We start from the raw sequence: 18233 nt of genomic DNA, 5'->3' as shown, positions 1-18233 counted from the left end.
GGGACGGTAGATCAGGTTTTCCTGTGATTTGTATTTTACAGTTGAGATACCCCATGTAGTTTGTTCCAGCTTCTGTGTATGTAGTGCACCTGAAAAAATTATGGGGATTTCTCTTCTGGGCCGGTGTTGTAAAACGTGTCTGACAACCTGGTTTCCAACAGAGATGGCAGCAGGGATGCCCAGTGTTAATGCTGTAAGTAGTCATGTTTCAATGAGGAAAAACAGATCCATCCAGAATTATCCATCACTTTCCAGACTGCCTTGGGGTGCATGCTGAGCAAGCAGGTGTTAAGGAGCATGCATGATCTTGGTGCCTGTGTGGGTGTGTGTGCACATTTCTTGGTGGGTGAAGTTATAATAATCAGTTGACGTTATAGTAAATTATGCACTTACGCAGTTATGTAAACACTTTAATGTTTTGAATTTCAACAATTACATTTTTTCCCCCAAACACGACCGAAAGTCGACAATTTGATTAGCAGTGCACAAACATAGTCAGCTTTCCACCATTCATGGGTAGAAGAAAGCTAATACTGTATTGTATTACCAAAGATTTTGCACAACAAACTTTGGCCAAAGAAATAAGTTTTGATCTCAAAGAAAACAGACTTGCCAATCCAGATTCCTTTCAGGAATTATCTAAACCTACTGACTATCAAATGTAACGCATTAGCTATACTGTTCATTCAATTCATTTGATATACAAGTAATCCAACTGACAAACAACAACTGTTTGCATGCAACCTTAACAGGAAAAAATGAATTATTACAATTTGCTAACAGATGGAACATTTTGCAAGTTAGGGTGTCCAGTTCAAGTTTCATTACATATAGCTGAGAGGTGATCAAAGAGTAATGAAAATCTATCCTTTGACAAATGCATACATTTTCAAAACAATGTACTCCAAGGAAATCAACCCATTAATAAAGATTTATTAAGAGTGAAAAAAGCAATTTTAATAAAGGAGTATTTTACTAAAGCAACTTCCACACATTGTAACCCTACCCCGTAGCCACTGCTTTACATTCTTGGAGTTAAACAAAGGCAAGTTACTTTATGCGATGTGAGATTTACCAATTATCTTTAATTACAAGCAAACCTGCCTAATAAGCAGCCTCATCTTAAGAATGATGCCCAAGGCTGGGGACCTTGTAACTGCTGTACCTACAAGAGATCTTGTCAAACCAGCACAATGATAACTTATTATGTGTACATCATTTCAGCCATGTAGGACATTTCCTTGGGAATAAAAAAGTAATATTCCATGTAACCAGAAAGGTCCTCTATAGTTACGTCATCCACGGATGCCCTTGCTTGTTCTGAACAAGAGCGTAGTGATCCAGATGATCCTGTGCTTGAAATCTGGATTCTATTTTGCAGAGACTGTGAATAGTCCTCCATCACGCTCTTCTCACATTCAGAAATAATGTTCCGTAAACCAGAAAAGGAGTACACTTCCATATTCTGCCAGTTTTTACACTGGCATTCTTTACCTTTGCAAGTACACTTTTTAGCTGCACTGGATTTGGACACTAATCGGAAATCCGAAGGCTGGCTTGGCTTCAGGCTCGATTCAGAAACCAATGAAATGGCAGAATTTTGATTAGCAACATCAGTGTCTGAAGTTGGTTCAGGAGCAGATTCTTCTGGGCGTTCATCAAATTTTCCGCTAGCAAGGACTTCAAGAGTGGCAGGGGGATCTTTTTTGGCAGAATTTCCTAGACAAACACCACCATCTAGAGTTTCTATTTGGAGCTTATGTTTCAGTAGTGTGCCAGACATGGAGGTTTTCGAACTACAGTGTGTAAACTTAGGAGGATGCAGAATTGGAGACTTGGAGCGCCTTCTACGTTGTGTTCGGACTGTTCCTCTTGAACTCTTTCTTGTCGACCTACAAGTTAGAATAATGAGAGATTTAAATCAAAGTTATTAGTGAACTCAGTAACATTCAGGAGGTCTCTGAAGACAAACTTTATAGAACTATTGAATCCCAATGAAGACAGCACTTGTAGATCTGTTGTGCATGCAAACAGATCGTGGCATATTGACTATTAAACAATATACATTTGCCTGAGATCCCATCTTAAATGTGATTTACTGCTATTGTAAATGATGTACACACTTAGACTAGTTGAAATCCTTCTGCTAATGCAATGAATTACGTGCACAAATGCCGCCATGTTGAAAAACAATCCAACTATTTTTGAGATTAGACCCCCCACATAAAATTGAGAACGCTATCAAACTACATGCCCACTGTATTGTATTCGAGAGTGTGAAGCTTTTTAGCCAACTTAAAACTAGAATCCAGTTTTGCTTCTATGTAAGGCTGTATGCACCTTCCTAAACAATACAAAACTCTTACAAGCCATTGGAGTCAATTTCTGAGTCAATCACTGAGATAAAAGCTGTAACTTAAACCAATGGAAACTTCCCTCTTGAGCCAGCTTCAGCATATAGGGGGAAAAATAGGAATTCTGCTGCTTCGGAGACAGAATAAATTGATGTTTCACAGCTTAGTTCCAACGGTTGAGAGGATAGAGATAGAGAGATATATATTACCTACTGGCGGTCGCCAGTAGGTAGTTATAGTTAGAATTTTTTTCAATGTTAAATCTCAAAATTCTATTTGGAATAACTTTGGCGCCGGTTGACGAATCTGCCTGAAAATTTCCTCAAAATGGCCTCGTCAAGCTCCGGTCCTTCCCTGAAAGTTTGGGGGGGGATTAGTCAAGCGGGGGCCGAGATAAAAGGGGGGTCCCAAAACGTGTTTTCCCCATGTTAATTTCCATAGGGCGGTCGACCTCACTTTTAGCCTGAACGGCTAAATGGATTTCCATCAAACTTGGCAAAATTGTAGGGACTGGTAGCCCGATGTGCCTTTGCTATGTCTCAAGATATGTGCTCCGGTGGATTTTGAGTAATTTAGGTTCAAAAAAATATATATATCTATAGGCGCGCACTGGGCGCGACACGCGACTTGCGCGCGGAAAGCTGATTGGCTCTCGGGTGTCTGTAAACATTCGAAACAGTCCGGAGCGGCCGCCATCTTGTGTCTCGGTAGGATCGAGACACAAGAGGTGGCATAAAAAAAAGGGGGAAATGACTATAAGGGGGCAGGGTAGACCCCCCCTGACCCCCTAGGTTTGATGTGGAGAAGTGTGGCTCAGGGGTTAGAGGCGGCAGACCCGGAAGCTGAGATCGGTCCTGGACCAGGGTTCAATTCCCCACCTCGGCGGCTCTTGGGCTCAAAAACTCCACGGACTCGATAATTCTCGTTTCGGTGCCTACTCGACTCACGGGTTCACACTCTGCGACTCTGGGCAATAGCTTGCTTAATCTCCACTACGGCCCCTCGCGGCGGGATGCCGGGCTTTCACCTTGTGGATACCCTCATGGTATCTCACAGGGGAATACCAGGACGGGTTCCCAAGGCAAGCGCCTTGATGCCTTCGGGTGATACGTGCGTTATATAAATCGCAATACATTTACATGTACATGTGGGGGCTAAAATAGGGTCCCACGAGGCATTTAAAAAAAAAAAAATCCAGGGTCTTATTCATGAAGGCCTTGCGACAGTTTTGCGCTGCCGGTGCGTCACTTTTTGTGACGCACCAGCGGTGTAAAAAATGTGCCTCGTTGCGCCAGATTTAAAAAGTGACGCATCTAGGTAGATGCGTCTCTTTGTAAACCCCTGCGCCACATTATACCTGCGTCAGGTATAATGTATGCAGAGGGGGCGTTCCCCCGCAAAAAGCCTCGTAATAGTGACGCAGTGAAATCTATGAGATTTAACTGCGTCACTTTTAGGACGCTGTTGCGTCAAAATCTTGCGCCTGCCTCACAGCAGGCGTAAGACTGACGCAAGCCCTTTCACATGGGGCTTTCCCCATGTGAAAGGACGCATTACTGGAGTTGCGTCACTTTTGCGCTTACAGATATGTCAGAAATTCTGACGTATCTGTAACTCCTTGTGACATGATTCGTCATACATTAAATATGACGCATCAGGAATGTCGTAAGGAGTGCGCACTGAAAAGTGACGCAGCGCTGTTTTCACGCAGCGATGCGTCACTTTTCATAAATGAGGCCCCCAGTTTATTCATTGTGTCACCTCTACGACCCTTTCTTGCGTCAATACGTCCCTTTTGCATACATTACACCTGACGTAGGAATAATGTGGCGCAGGGGCTAACAATGTGACACATCTACCTAGATGCGTCACTTTGTAAATATGACTGAATAAGATGCATTATTTACAGCACTGGTGCGTCACAAAAAGTGACGCACCGGTGGCGTTAAAGTGACGCATAGCCTCATAAATGAGGCCTTTAGTCTTCTACTCATGCGTCATATTAAATTTATGAAGTATTATGTTGGAAGTTCTTACAGATACGTCAGTATTTTAGACGTATCTGTAAGCGCAAAAGTGATGCATTGCTGGAGTGTGTCTCAAAAATGAAGAAACTCCAGCAATGTATCCTTTCACATGGGGCCAAGCCCCATGTGATATGGCCTGCACGCCTGCTGTGAAACAGGCGTAAGATTTGGACGCAACAGCGTCAGAAAAGTGACGCATTGATATCTCATAGATTTCACTGTGTCACCTCTACGACCCTTTCTTGCGTCAATACGTCCCTTTTGCATACATTACACCTGACGCAGGAATAATGTGGCGCAGGGGCTTACAAAGTGACGCATCTATCTAGATGCGCCACTTTGTAAATATGACTGAATAAGGTGCATTTTTTACTGGACTGATGCGTCACAAAAAGTGATGCTCTGGTGGCGTTAAAGTGACGCATGACTTCATAAATGAAGCCTTCAGTCTTCAACTCCAGCAATGCATCTTTTCTTACCCTTCCACACCCCCGTTCCTTTTCAACATTTTCTTTGAATATCCACATTCCCCATATTCACTCTTCTTCTCCTTACTTTCTTTCCCAACACTCACCTTCTTTCAGTCCCCCTACTTCACTTCCTTTCTCCTCTCATACTTTTCTGTTCTTTCTTACTCATTTTCCTTTCCATTATAAATGCACTGCATTTCACTTACTCTTTCATTTTTTTAAGAATATAGCTCTTTGATGAGAATTGGAGATAGTTCGGAAAGAACTTTTTTTTTCTTCTTTTTTAAAGAACAGAAACAAAAACAGGGAATGGAAACTGCTCAACAGGAGCAAAAAAAACAAAAAAAATTAGGGCTGGGAACGGCAGTGATGGTTCTCCAATGGTCGAACCATGAGCAGGACACTTTGCTCCCCATAGGTAAGGAGTTGATTGCAGTATCTGCATCTCAGGACAGCATTGTTAAAAGCAGGTTGAATATTTGGCACGAGCTCCTGCGATTGCTCTCTCCCAGAAGTAGTTGCTCCTCCGGTGGATGTAGAGGCCCCATCACTGGGAACCTCTTGTGCCAGAGCCCTGACACTTTCCCGGGCAAAATTCTGGAGGTGCTTCCTCTCCTCATGCAGGAGCATTGTAAAGTTCCCAAAAGAGTATTTTTTGGGGGGTCACCCCGTGACAGGACTTGTTTGCAGATCCTGCACTCCACTTTTGGAGCATTCACCTTTTTCTGGTTAGGTGGTATTTTAAAAAATTTCCAAATAAAATTCTTTTTCACCTTTGGCTGAGGAGGCTCTTCATTGATGAACTCAGGCTCTTCATCACTGCTGGATTCTCTGGCAGCCATGGTAAACCAAGAAAGATCCAGGAGCAAAAAACAGGTCTTTCAGTCACAAAAGTGAAAGAAGAAGTGAAGGAAATGGGTGGGGATTTCATTCTTTGTAAAAAAAAAAAAAAAAAAACTGTTAGCAACCAATGAAAAGTGTTATTTTAAGGTCACATGACTTGACGCGCTGACGCTGCGCGCACCGGAGCGCTTCCGGGTGCGCACACGCGGCGCAAACGTAGGCGCTTCCGGGGCTCATATGCGGCGCAAACGTAGGCGCTTCCGGGGCGCATATGCGGCGCAAACGTAGGCGCTTCCGGGGCGCATATGCGGCGCAAACGTAGGTGCTTCCGGGGCGCATATGCGGCGCAAACGTAGGCGCTTCTGGGGGCGCTTACGCGGCGCCCCGAAGTGACGTCTTGATAGTTTCACGGACATGCAAAATCATTTCCATTTCCTTATAAAAAAAACTGCTTTGATTTGTATGGTACGAAATGTTTTGCGTTATTAACTTTTCATTCATATTTTTTTCACGAACGAAAGTAGCGCTCTGGGTGCGCTTTCCGGAGAGCTTACCGGAGCGCGCACCCAGAGCGCCCCAGGAAAAAATGATAAAAAAAAATAATAATAATTAATACTTACTCAAAACAGCAAATTTATACATTTCATAGGTTTGAGGCCTTCTATTTAGTTAGGAATTAGCATTCAAAAAACCTTGCAAATTCACTGAAAAAACCATAGGTTTCACACCAGTTATAGTTAGGAATTAGCATTCAAAAAACCTTGCAAATTCACAGACAAAAACATAGGTTTGACACCGGTTATAGTTAGCTGGAAATTTTACTGACATAAAACCATTGAAATTCCCACGTTATAGTTAGTTGGACTCACTATAACTTGCGCGTGTAATGCACTGCTGATGACATCACATATTACATCACTCATGACATGGTCAGTGACATCACTGATGACACCATCCTTGTGACAGAGTAACAGACCTCCTTTCAGTGTAATGTAACCCTTGAAAAACATTCAAAAAAAGAAACTAAAATTTTCCAAAAAAAAGATATCCATACCAGTTACAACCAATTCAGTAATTCCACCATCTATATACACATCCACTCATTCACCAATAGTTCTATATAGTCTCTCATACATATCCTCACTCATCATATGTAGTGATACATCTATACAACCTGTTACACACCGACAGTCATGAAAAAGTTACTCACACATGCAAATAAACTATTGAATATACATTTAAATGCATAAACAGCTATACACACACTACCACCTTACTTCTAAGGAAACACACATACTTACTCTCTTAAACAATCACTTATAGAAACACATACTTATTTAAACAAGAACTGTTTCAATCTCTCACTCTCACATATACTCACTTAAATACATCAATACTCACATATACTAGATTAGAACAAATGTAGTTAATGATGAAGATACTAGTGTGACAGTCATTCACTCACTAACACACACATATACACACTCATCCACCCATACAGTCCTGCACATATGCTGTCTTCTAAACTCATACAGTGAGTCAGTCACCAACCCATGCAGCCAATTATATACAAAATGAAACACTGATACAAACATTTAAATATTTAAACAATACTCGCTAATATATGTATTCACTAAGATACACTTAATAAGCCAGTTAACCAATCAATTTTTTTTTTAAAAACCATCCATTAAGACACTTATTTAAACATGTATTCTTCCATCGACCTTTACATATACATATATAAAACATATTTATTTTTCAGAAAGACACACATTCACTGGATGGTGTCATCAGTGATGTCATGAGTGATGTCACTGACCAGGTCATGAGTGATGTAATATGTGATGTCATCAGCAGTGCATTACACGCGCAAGTTATAGTGAGTCCAACTAACTATAACGTGGGAATTTCAATGGTTTTATGTCAGTAAAATTTCCAGCTAACTATAACCGGTGTCAAACCTATGGTTTTTTCTGTGAATTTAATGGGGTTTTTAAATGCTAATTCTTAACTATAACTGGTGTGAAACTTCTGTTTTTTTTTTCAGCATATATATCTCCTACAGGCGGTCGCCAGTAGATAGCTCTAATTAGGACAGAGTTTTTATCAAGAAGGTGATTTGCAGTGCCTACATCTTTGGTCGCCAGTTGAGGGTGGTTCATCAAACGGGGGCTGAGAAAAAAAAAAAAAAAAAAAAAAAGGTCTACTCCATGTTAATTCCCCTAGGACCTTGGAACACACCTGCAGCCCAAACAGATGGACGGAATTACACCAAATTGGGCTGGAAGCTAGATATTGGTACCCAGATTGTGCTGTTTGCGATTTGGTGTAAATCCCTTCAGTAGTTTGAGAGATATATTATCTGGGAAAAAAATGTTTATATAGGGATAAGTATTACCTGCGTATCCGACAGTCCCCATGCTGTAATCGGATTAGCTGCCAAGACTATTTTTTATTCTAGGAAGCCGGCATCTCGCGGAGGCCCTGTCCCCTTTCTCCACAACTCTGCAAATGCACCTCCTGCCACGCTCTTGTTTGGATGATGAAGTCCCCTTCGTTGCTGAGAGTCCTTGGGGGGCCAACTAACCCACCTGTTACCTCCAGTAAGCCACACAGAGCTGGATTGCTGAGAGGTGGTCGGAGGCCAAGCCTCTTTTTTCCAGCCCTCTGCAAACGTACCTCTCTGCGCACTGCTGGTGGGGTGATTAAGTCCCCTTGTCCTTGCCATGTTTGTTTTTAGTTTAGGCAAGCTGTGAACTCTTGCCTATTCCTTCCCAGCTCACACTGCTGCAGTTGAGCCTTGGTGAGGCAGATCTAGTTTAAAGAGCCCATTAAAAATTCTAAGGCAGCAGCTACCACCTCTACAGACTCACAACAGTGGAGAGGTACAGGAAAACAACTATTTAAAAAATAAAAAAGACAGCTGTAGGCTAAGATGTCACCACGGGGATAAAAGGATATTTCCATGCCCTTATTTTTGCTCCTTTCATTTGTGAAATTCTATATGCAATTTTTGTCATGATAAAGGTGATCACATGTCTGGAGACTCTAACGATCCTAGTCATTTGCTTTTCAAAAAAAAAAAAAGTTAAACAAAAAATAAAAACCTCTAGGAATCATTTCCCCCGGTGCTCTCAGAAGCCCAAGCCAAGTTTACAACTATAATGACATTCTGCCTTCATGCCTTAAATGTAGGTGACCCAGTGGCTACACCACTAATAGGAGCATACAACTGACAATTTATTTCAACATTGTGTCCTAAGGGGACAGACAGACACGCACAAAAAAAAACTCTGTGTCCTGGCGTTTCAAATATATCGGCCAGTATCAATGAGATCTGGAGCTCTATGCCATTGCCTTACACTGGTAGTTTAACTGTGCAAAACAATAACCATTTAGCCAAAAGAACACATGCTTTACACGTTTCTATTCTGCTTTTGAAGGCGGTTGAGCAGCCAAATGCCTTCTTTTCAGTGCTCTTGATCAGCTTCTAGCTCTGTTGCCTAAACAACATTGTTTTGTTTTTATTCATGGAAGACAATGCCTAGGAAATTATTCCAATTAGTGCGAATATCTACACAACAGCAATATTCCACTTAATACCACTGAAAATCTAATTGGTGTAAGAATTATACTTCCACAAGAAACGCCGATGTGGGGTCTACAGGTGCATATATTGTCACAGAAGACCTGACAGTACTACTTCCTCACAGGGCGTCAGGAACCAATCGCCCATAGAATCATCCCGGTCCTCTTCCAGAACTGTATACTCTGGCAATATACACTACAAAGAAAGGCACCACTAACATACACAGCAGAGGACTTAACACTCTTTGCCGACTGAAACAAGGCAAATAGACCAAAGGCATTCAAAATAATGTGTCACTGCATGATTCAATTGACATTATAATCCCTTCTTCTCAGAAAAGGACATCAGACATGATGCTCACACTCACCCAGTCATCTTCCCCATCATGTACTTCGCCCTGTTCCCGACATTCAAACACCCCCTACTCAACAGCACGCAGAACTCAGCAATTAACAAAAGAAAATACACCAGTATCCTGCCTACTTCTGGGCTTTCAAGACCCACAAACCCCTAAGCCACCAGTATGTGTTTATTACACCTTACTCCTTAAACACTGCATCAGACACTTGCTAATCCTTTTAAAGATACCAAAGCTTTCCATCATCATTTTCGATGCAATTCTTACTCACTTACGTTCATTCAACTCAACCTTGACGTACCCTTTCATAGCGGAATAGGCAAACGCTCCTATCATCTCACATCGAACAATCCATATTTCACACATCGCATCAAATCATTACCACATTTATTTTTTCACTTTATCACGCACTTTACTGAGACATTAGCAAAGACTGCACATTTCTCGACATACAATGAAAACATAAGAGAAAAACTTTACTAGCAAATGCAGCATTTAATACTTTCTATAAACAAACAGAAACCAATAAAATGTTAGCGAAGTAGAAAAAACAAACATTTGACAAAGCCAGTTGCTCTGCCCCCCCCTTCTGTACAGAATATGCACTCAAAGACACAACATGCAGTACCCCACTCAAAACAGTCAAATTGTATACCCACATTGCTGACAAAACACACAACATGGCCACAGAGATCAGACACACACAAACCAACATACATGAAGCACATGCACAGACCAACAGACAAGCAGAATGCAAGCAAAACACACCTTGAAGCACTCACGCAAACACTGGTGTGTACCAACATGAAGGCACTAATGAACTAAAAACAACAGTGTTGCACATACAGACAATAGATTTTAAACGTGTTAATATTATAAAATAGCACAGACACAAGCGATGGCCAAGCAAAAAGGTCTGTGTAGCAGTTTTAATATAAGCTAGGTGTGTTGGCTTTACCAAGGTCTCCTTAAGAGGTAAAATGACTGAAGACAGTGGGATTAACAAATAAAAAGAGAAGCTATTGCTGCTCAGTGTATGTGTGTAAAATAATACAAATTAAACTTGCTTAAAAAGCATTTAAGCCAAACATGTTAATTTGCCAAAAGTTGAAGTGTGCTCCACCCTACAAAGGGGATTGATTTACACTGGTATCTCAACATTGTAGGATAACCACCATGCTGGAAATTCTAGCTGACTAGTAATTCAAGATTGCTACAGCCAGTTGATGGGAGCCAAATTTGTAACAAATAAAAAATAAATCCTATGTGTGCACGGGACAAAACAAAAACCCAAGAGAAATTACGGAGTATAAAAAAAAATAAAATAATCAACTAGATTTTCTCCATAACAGGAGCCATTATAATCCAGCTGCTATTGGTCAACTTGGTTTATTGCAGTTACTTAAAACCATTTGCAATAGGACTTACAAACATTAATTTAAAAAATTAAGATCACAATTGTTTAAAAAGTTCATACAAAATGAGTTCACGTACAGCATTATCTTAACCAGTAAAAAAATAATGTTATATACTTTAAAAAAAGGTGAGAGATTACCAGTTCAACCTTATTGCAAATTTGGTATGTCTACTAAGGTTGGCATTTAAAACGGCATCACCACAAACTAGTTGCTGAGGACTGATTATTTAACAGACCAGGTGGCTTTCTGTATTGCCTGGCCCCTCTTCTTTAATAAGCCTAAGACGCAGCTCGGTCATGGATCTCCCAAATCTGGCCAAGTCTGAGGGTACGGTGCAAGAACAAAGAACCACAGCTGCTTCTCTCACTGTCGGACCCCATTACGCAGCCATATTGGTTTTAAAAGATTTTGACGGGGCTGTAGCATGCCTGGACAACAAGAAATCAAATGTAGCAGATATTCAGATTTAATGTTACAAATTCTACATCTGATTTTGAGTTCAAGAGACGTCAAACCTGGATTTAATTCTTTCATTGGGAGGGGCACTAGTCTGGCCCATAAAATGTTTTTAGTACTTTCCTTCCCAGGGCTTGACTAAGGTAGGGTTGGGTTTTATGCCCTGCATATGATGTTATCAGCCCAAGTTGACCTCTTCCTGTTACATAGTCTGCTGGGTCATTTTTGAGTGACAGGTGGTAGCACTGTTTATTGAGTTTTCAATGGCCAGATAGTTTATTGCTCCTTTGTCCCAACCCAATTTTGTATTGCTGAACACAACTCTTCCACTGCTGCCTCCATATAACATTGCCAAGGGTTAGTTGACCCCCCCGTAGATCGGCTTCAGCATGCTTTAAAGCTTCCGGCTGGGGTTGGGAGTACTTGATAGTAGCATTTCGAAAGCTTTCACAAACATTCTTTGTTTTGTTGCTTCATTCCAAATTCCAACCGAATTAGTCTGTTGCGGGTGAATTTTGGCAATTTAAAAATGCGTTTATAGGCCTGCTGTTGTGCTTTGTCTAACAGATTCCATTTTGCCCAGAAATGCCTGCTGTGCATACCCTATAGTTGCCCTGATTTGAGCTTGTATTACTTTTCGGATGGGAACTGTTGTTGGACTTAGCATTAGCTCGTGTAGTTTGCACAGGGCATAGGTTGTTGACTGTGCTTTGGACTTCATTTTATGCAGATATAGCGTTGCTTTACCCATTTCGCTTAGCCAGCGCCCAAGGTAATCGTAGGATTTTGCAGCCAAAATGATCTCTTTGCCCAATGCCATTTCAACAATGCTTTTTTTTAGATAATGACCGAAAATTACCGCTTTGGTCTTTTGAGCGCTTATTTGTTAGTTTCTTTCGTGGTCATTGTTGAAGGCGTTTAGACCCCTTTGTAGCCCAATGCTCGTGTAGTCCATCACCACTAAATCATCTGCGTATTGTAATATTTGAAATGTATTCGTTCTGATTTTGGGAGTTACAAGGCTGGTATTGTGAAGCTTCTTTCCCAGATCAGCGGTATATAGATTATGTAAAGTAGGGGCAAGTACACCACCCTTTTTTAATCCACGGTTTGTCCAGCACTTCTTCGTTGTGGTGTTGTCTACTAGCTTTACTTTGATCCAGGTGTTGCTCTACAACGAGATAATGGCATTGAGAAGACCTGCTGGGATATGCCAGTTGCGCAGTTTGGCCCAGAGCTTGTATCGAGGCTCCCCATCAAAGGCAGCAAAGTAGTCTACGAAGCATGCAAAAACTGGTTTATTTTACGGTTTGCTTGCTGACTTAGATACGACATGGCCACGATGTTGCCAATTGTAGAGCAGCCTTTACGAAATCCCATAAAATCCAGTAAAATTTACCCTTGACATGAATCAGGCACCTTTGCTTGCAATCGACAATCGATAAACAGATTGGATAAGATTTTTCCCCAATGTACGGGATCTTCTCTAAAGATTGCTCCTGGAAGACCTTTGGGTCCGGGTGCCCAGTCTTTTCTTATCTTTTCGATTACTTTTTCAACAGCGGTGTAATCTTGTTCTTTGCCCATAAATTCCATTGAGACCCCCTCATTAGTGTTTGAGCTCGCCATGGGGCGAACCCCGGTGCTTCCAAGGTCTTCCTTTTCTATGTAGATTGTACAAACGTGTCTCTGCCATGCACCTGCATGTACGGAATTGCGCCCATCTACTTTACCTTTCTCCAGGCTGGCTATGTATTGCCAAAGCCGACATGGTTTGTGCGGTTTTGAGAGCTTGTGTATTGTTGTCCTGTCTTTCTCGATTTTATTTTGTTTGAGAGACCATAGCAGATGTTGTGCCCTTTTTGTATAGATCTTTACACTTTTCCCTTGTTTCTTGGGTTCCTACAATCCCATGCACTCTTTTAGCCCTCTTTAGGTTACGTATCATTAGATTTAGTTTTGTGTTGTTATGCCGGAGTTGTGAGGTGTTCGTCTTCAGTCCGTGTGGGTTAACGTTGTTGTTGAGAAGTGTAGATTTTAGAGCACAAATCCACCTCGTCCAGTTCTCCACAGTAGGTTGGTTTCCAGGATGCTTACCTTTACACTCAAAGTGACTTGGTACTAGTTCCATTTTAACCTTCTAACTGATGTGTGTTCCTCAGTCCCTATTGAATGGGAAACTATAGCTGCTTGTTCCCTTTGTATGATGGTAATATTTAATTTGACCTGCAGCAATGTGTGGTCACAGGTTTCATGTGATTTACTTAAAAATTAACTATTTTCTGAATAAGAAGGTTGCATAAAAATATGTAGTAAATTGTGGAACAGTTCTTAAATGTGGCCATTCCTAAATGTTTTGGATCCAAACTTTTCCAAGTTTCATTGGTGAACTTTAAATCATAATTTGCAACTGAATTTCCAACAGGATTTAAACTTCATGTTGAAAGATGTTATCAGTCCCTTCTACACTTACCATACCTTCCATCAGGAGCACACACCATGACATTCTATCAAGAACCCATACCACCCTGACAATAAAACATTGCATTACGCACCACAAGGTTCATCGTGAGCGTATGAAAGTATAAAAAAAATGCGGCAATGTGGTGGCCATCATTAAGGTACAGAATACAAAGTTTTCTAAACGTTGAGCCGGTTCGCTGCTGCTACTGACTTTGCCAAAGCTGGTATATTATAAAAGTATCTGGAATGGGCAAGGCCGATGGAGAGTACCACAAACCACTGGCAAAGTGAAAACTACTGGCTTTGCCAATGCTGGTTTTCGAATGAATTTACTTAGCCACTCTATATTTTCAAGATGTATTTTTGCTAAAACATTATCTGCTTGCAGACAAGCCTAGTGAGAGTGTAGAATGGTTATAAGTGGTCCTTTGGCACCCTCTAGTGGCACACGAAAATTGCTAAATAGTGCAGGACGACAGTACATAGCATTAACAAGCATTTGCAATGCAATAGGTTTCGCATTTACGAGAGTTTGAGCTGTTGACATTGTAAATGACAATGCCTTTTATTTTTGTTTTCAAAACATGAATAAAAGGCATGGTCATTCGACATTGTCATTTACAATGCCAATAGCTTAAACTCACGTAAATCCGAGCGCTATTGCATTGCAAATGCTTGTTCCCTTTGCCATGGTTTCCTTTCTCTTCCTCCGATTTTCCTCCGTTTGTGTTTTTCGAGCTCTTGCTCTGGGTCAAAGTTTCATGAGGAAAAGTAAGTGCCAATCCCCCAAAAAACAGGAGTAGTGGTGGGCCCCACCTGCAACCTCCGACTCAAATGGGCATAAATTTCTTCCGCCTATGGATTTATGCAAACAAAGGCTTGTAAGGATACAAGCTCAAAATCCACATGGAACGGTTTGCGTGAATGACAAAGTCTAGCAGCCAAAATTTTAACCCCACAGGCCACTCAGGTGCAAAATAGTACTCAAGCCTTAAATTTTGAGAGTAAAATGCATTGGTGACAGCTACATGGCAAAGCAACGGATCAACAGGCATTGTTGTACCTAATTTGTTTAAAATACTAGCCAATTTACTCCTAAATCGCAAGCATGTTCCCTACTTAAACATACAGGGACCCAAGATGAAGTTAGATGCACAATAATCTGTGAGCGAGAATTCTGAGATCCTGACTCAAAAGAATCCAGACTTCGAGAATCAGATGGAGCGTAGCGTATAACCTGCAGTGAATTTGAGGTGTATTAGTTAAACATTCATTTTTCAAGTGGATGACTGAGGGAGATTTAGGAAGCAAGTCATATCCATACTATCTTAGCTTTGTCGCTATTCACACATTGCTGATTTAAGCACATAAAATTGCCAGCAAATTCTGGCATATGTGAGTAAAGGGGGTGTGAACAGCAAACAAATGTCCCCAGGTTCCATGAGGTACAGTAAAAAAGGTCTCTGCACAATGAACAAGCATTGAAAATGCAATAGGTCTCGTCTTTGATTAAGTTAAAGCCATTTGCTTTGCTTATGGTATTGTATAGCAAAGCAAATGGCTTTAAGTCAATAAGAGGCAAGACCACCTATTGCATTTTTAATGCTTGTTCAGAACTGGAGCAGTGATCTGCCCGCGGACACAAGGAGCCTGCAAGCCAGCCGCAGCAGGGCCGGCAAGGCATGTCAGCCCCTGGTTTATGATGCTCTCTCAGAGTCAAGTCTGTTCCCCGCGCATGGCTTGAGGCAGCACCGTGGAGTGAAGCCTCACAGCTAGTGCGGATGCTACAGAGGGCGGATTGGGTCCATATCAAAGGCAGAGACACTGCAGAGCTGGGCACCCCCTGTTGCAGAGGTCGCCCCCGAAGGGGGCCTCGAGGGACGGTGCCATAATGAACGCCAGAGCCCGGGAAGGATCCGGTTCTAGCCGCCGGGAAGTGCCCCGAAGCAGAAGGGGCACTTTCATTGCGGTAAAAACTCGCGCCAGGATGGCGCCTAGTCGCCTGGCCAATGGGGGGGCCAAGTGAGGTTTGACCCTCCCCCAAATGGCAGCAACCGCCCGTTTCATGGCGGGAAAATTGTGGAGGTATTATAAGACGCCACTCCCCATACTGCACCTCGTCACTACATCATGGAGCTGGGGAGTGGCGCAGAAGTATTTTCGAGTGCCAGGTCAGCAATCCTAATTGGCTCCCCCGCGGAACCGGCACCCCCTGCACAACCAAGACGGGAAATCTATTGGGTTTCCACCGGCCTCGGGAGGAGAATTAGTCCTGACCCCAGCGGAAGGAAGGCACGTCTGCTCCCCCCAGCTCCGGACTAGCGGCAGTGTGACCCGGCCACCCCTCGCCTGTACCATGTGGAGTGGGGCAAGGCACGGTGCTCCGATGTGACCTTGGAGCGCAGCTTTGTCAGCCTCCTGACTTCGCAGGAGTTCTGCGTTGAGCAGGCCAAGGGGAAGGAGTGTGGAGTGCTGCTGAGGCAACAGACCCCCCCCCCCCCCCACCTCCCCCCACCAGCAGGGGACCGTCACATTCTTTGGCGACGTGACTGTCAGGTCAATGGCAAAAATATATATCCCCGCAGAAGCGTGCTGAGCCCACCGGACATCCCAGGGTCTAGGGATGCCTGCAGCGACGACAGTGAGCCGAGGCAAAGGTAACAGGAGCAGAAGCATGCAGCAGGGAGTACAGCGGCAGCCAGGTACCAGCACACAGTGGCTTGGGGTGCAGTTTAGCCCCCCCCCCCCTCGGCGAACAGCAACCCATATGTAAACAGTAAGGATGTTAAAAAATGTAAAAGGGAGGTAACAAAGCGGTGGTGCATTTTAAGGCAGAAGCATGGAATGGTTTATCGGCTTCCCGGGGACAAAGGCAAACCGCAAGGCGGTGTGCTGCGGGTCATTAATAAGGGCTAGCTTGTTTCCGAGGAAGCGCTGGATCTGTTGTTCAGCACAAAGGAATACCGCAGCGCGATTGTACACCTTAAATAGAGCAATGTTTCATGGGTTCGAGTCCAGGGCAGGCGGCAACTCCTAGAAACTTACAATAGCTTGCGATCTCCTCAAACAAGATAGCAATTAGTTTTGGAGTACATTCGTGCATATAAAAAAAATACGCTATCATCAAGGTCTTTGTACCCGCCAGTCATTATGCCTTTAGGGTCGGACAGCCTAACTATGAACAGAATGGAAAGTCATTGTAGCGCTTTAAAAAACAAATGCCTTACCGAGCTAAGCACCCAGGCCCTCCGCCAGGATCGAGTCTTTGCCCCTGCCCAATAGCTTGTGATTCTGGGCAAATCTCTCTATCACCAGGAAGATAAATGTTAATTCTCGTGCCAGGGGGCACTAAACTGGATCTCACGATAGCGCTCCAGTATTTTGGGGCCACGCTATGTATGTAAAAAGATTACTTCTGGCTAGGGGTAAAGGTTGCTTGCTGCGGGCAGCGCATTGATGGGATGACGAGGAGTCACTATGGCCTAGTGGTGGTAGGTGCAAAGCCTGGTTTCTTTTTTCAATGGTAATTTCCCCGATAAATGAGGGCGCGATAGTAGGCGATGCTGTGCGTGCCCGTAAGCTCAAGGAGTTATTGTATGGGAACGCCTTGGCAGAAAAAGGCACCCCACAGGAGGCGTTGATCATGAGATCTCCAACGCCCGGAATCTGGTGATCTGCCAGAGAAAATAACGATTATTCCCATATTTAGTTACACCTTCTGAAGCACACTGCTGAACGATCAGACTGGCACAGTGCAACCCCTACAGTAATTGGAAACTTTATGGTGTACATGGTGGGTGCATGAAGGCGATCGGATAGAGGTGTTGGCGCTCTTCCAGAGAAGAGGGCTATGGACTTATGGGGCTCCAACGTCGGTTTTAAGTGTTAGTAAAGGGACGTGCTAACCCAGCGCTGTTTGCTCCCTGCCACGGTTCGCCAGGAGCCGGAAGGGTTCAAAGGTCAACAGTTGCTGTTTTTAGCAACTATCAACAGGTGGGACTCCGCTTAAGACAAACGGCGGAATAAGCATACACAACGTTGGCGCCCCTGCATGAATACAATACACATCTCCGGTATGATATATCACTAGAAAGCACCAGATGCTGGTCACAAGGGAACCCCGTGCTCATAATAATGGATGTGGCTCAATAGCTCTGGCTAAGAAAAACTAAGTCATTAAGTTCAGATGGCGAGCTGCTGTGAACTCGGGGCACCAGGCTCCAGGCAGGAAGGCTCAAGCAGCCGGTAACTC

General features: G+C 43.0%; 1 protein-coding gene across 2 annotated transcripts in view; it reads right to left on the bottom strand.

The window, feature by feature from the left end:
• Window positions 1-394: 394 nt before the first annotated feature.
• OSER1 (oxidative stress responsive serine rich 1) overlaps window positions 395-18233 on the bottom strand; it is a 75284-nt gene continuing 57445 nt past the window's right edge. For both annotated transcript variants that reach the window (XM_086932568.1, XM_086932569.1), the window contains one exon: window positions 395-1892. In XM_086932568.1, coding sequence (XP_086788694.1) covers window positions 1205-1892 — 688 coding nt within the window. In that variant the 3' untranslated portion in view covers window positions 395-1204. The remainder of the gene's footprint in view (window positions 1893-18233) is intronic.

Source organism: Lissotriton vulgaris, chromosome 7 (assembly GCF_964263255.1).
Source record: "Lissotriton vulgaris chromosome 7, aLisVul1.2, whole genome shotgun sequence".
Classification (NCBI taxonomy): domain Eukaryota; kingdom Metazoa; phylum Chordata; class Amphibia; order Caudata; family Salamandridae; genus Lissotriton; species Lissotriton vulgaris.
The sequence above is the reverse complement of the archived record's forward strand: the minus strand, read 5'-3'. Positions and strand labels throughout refer to the sequence as shown.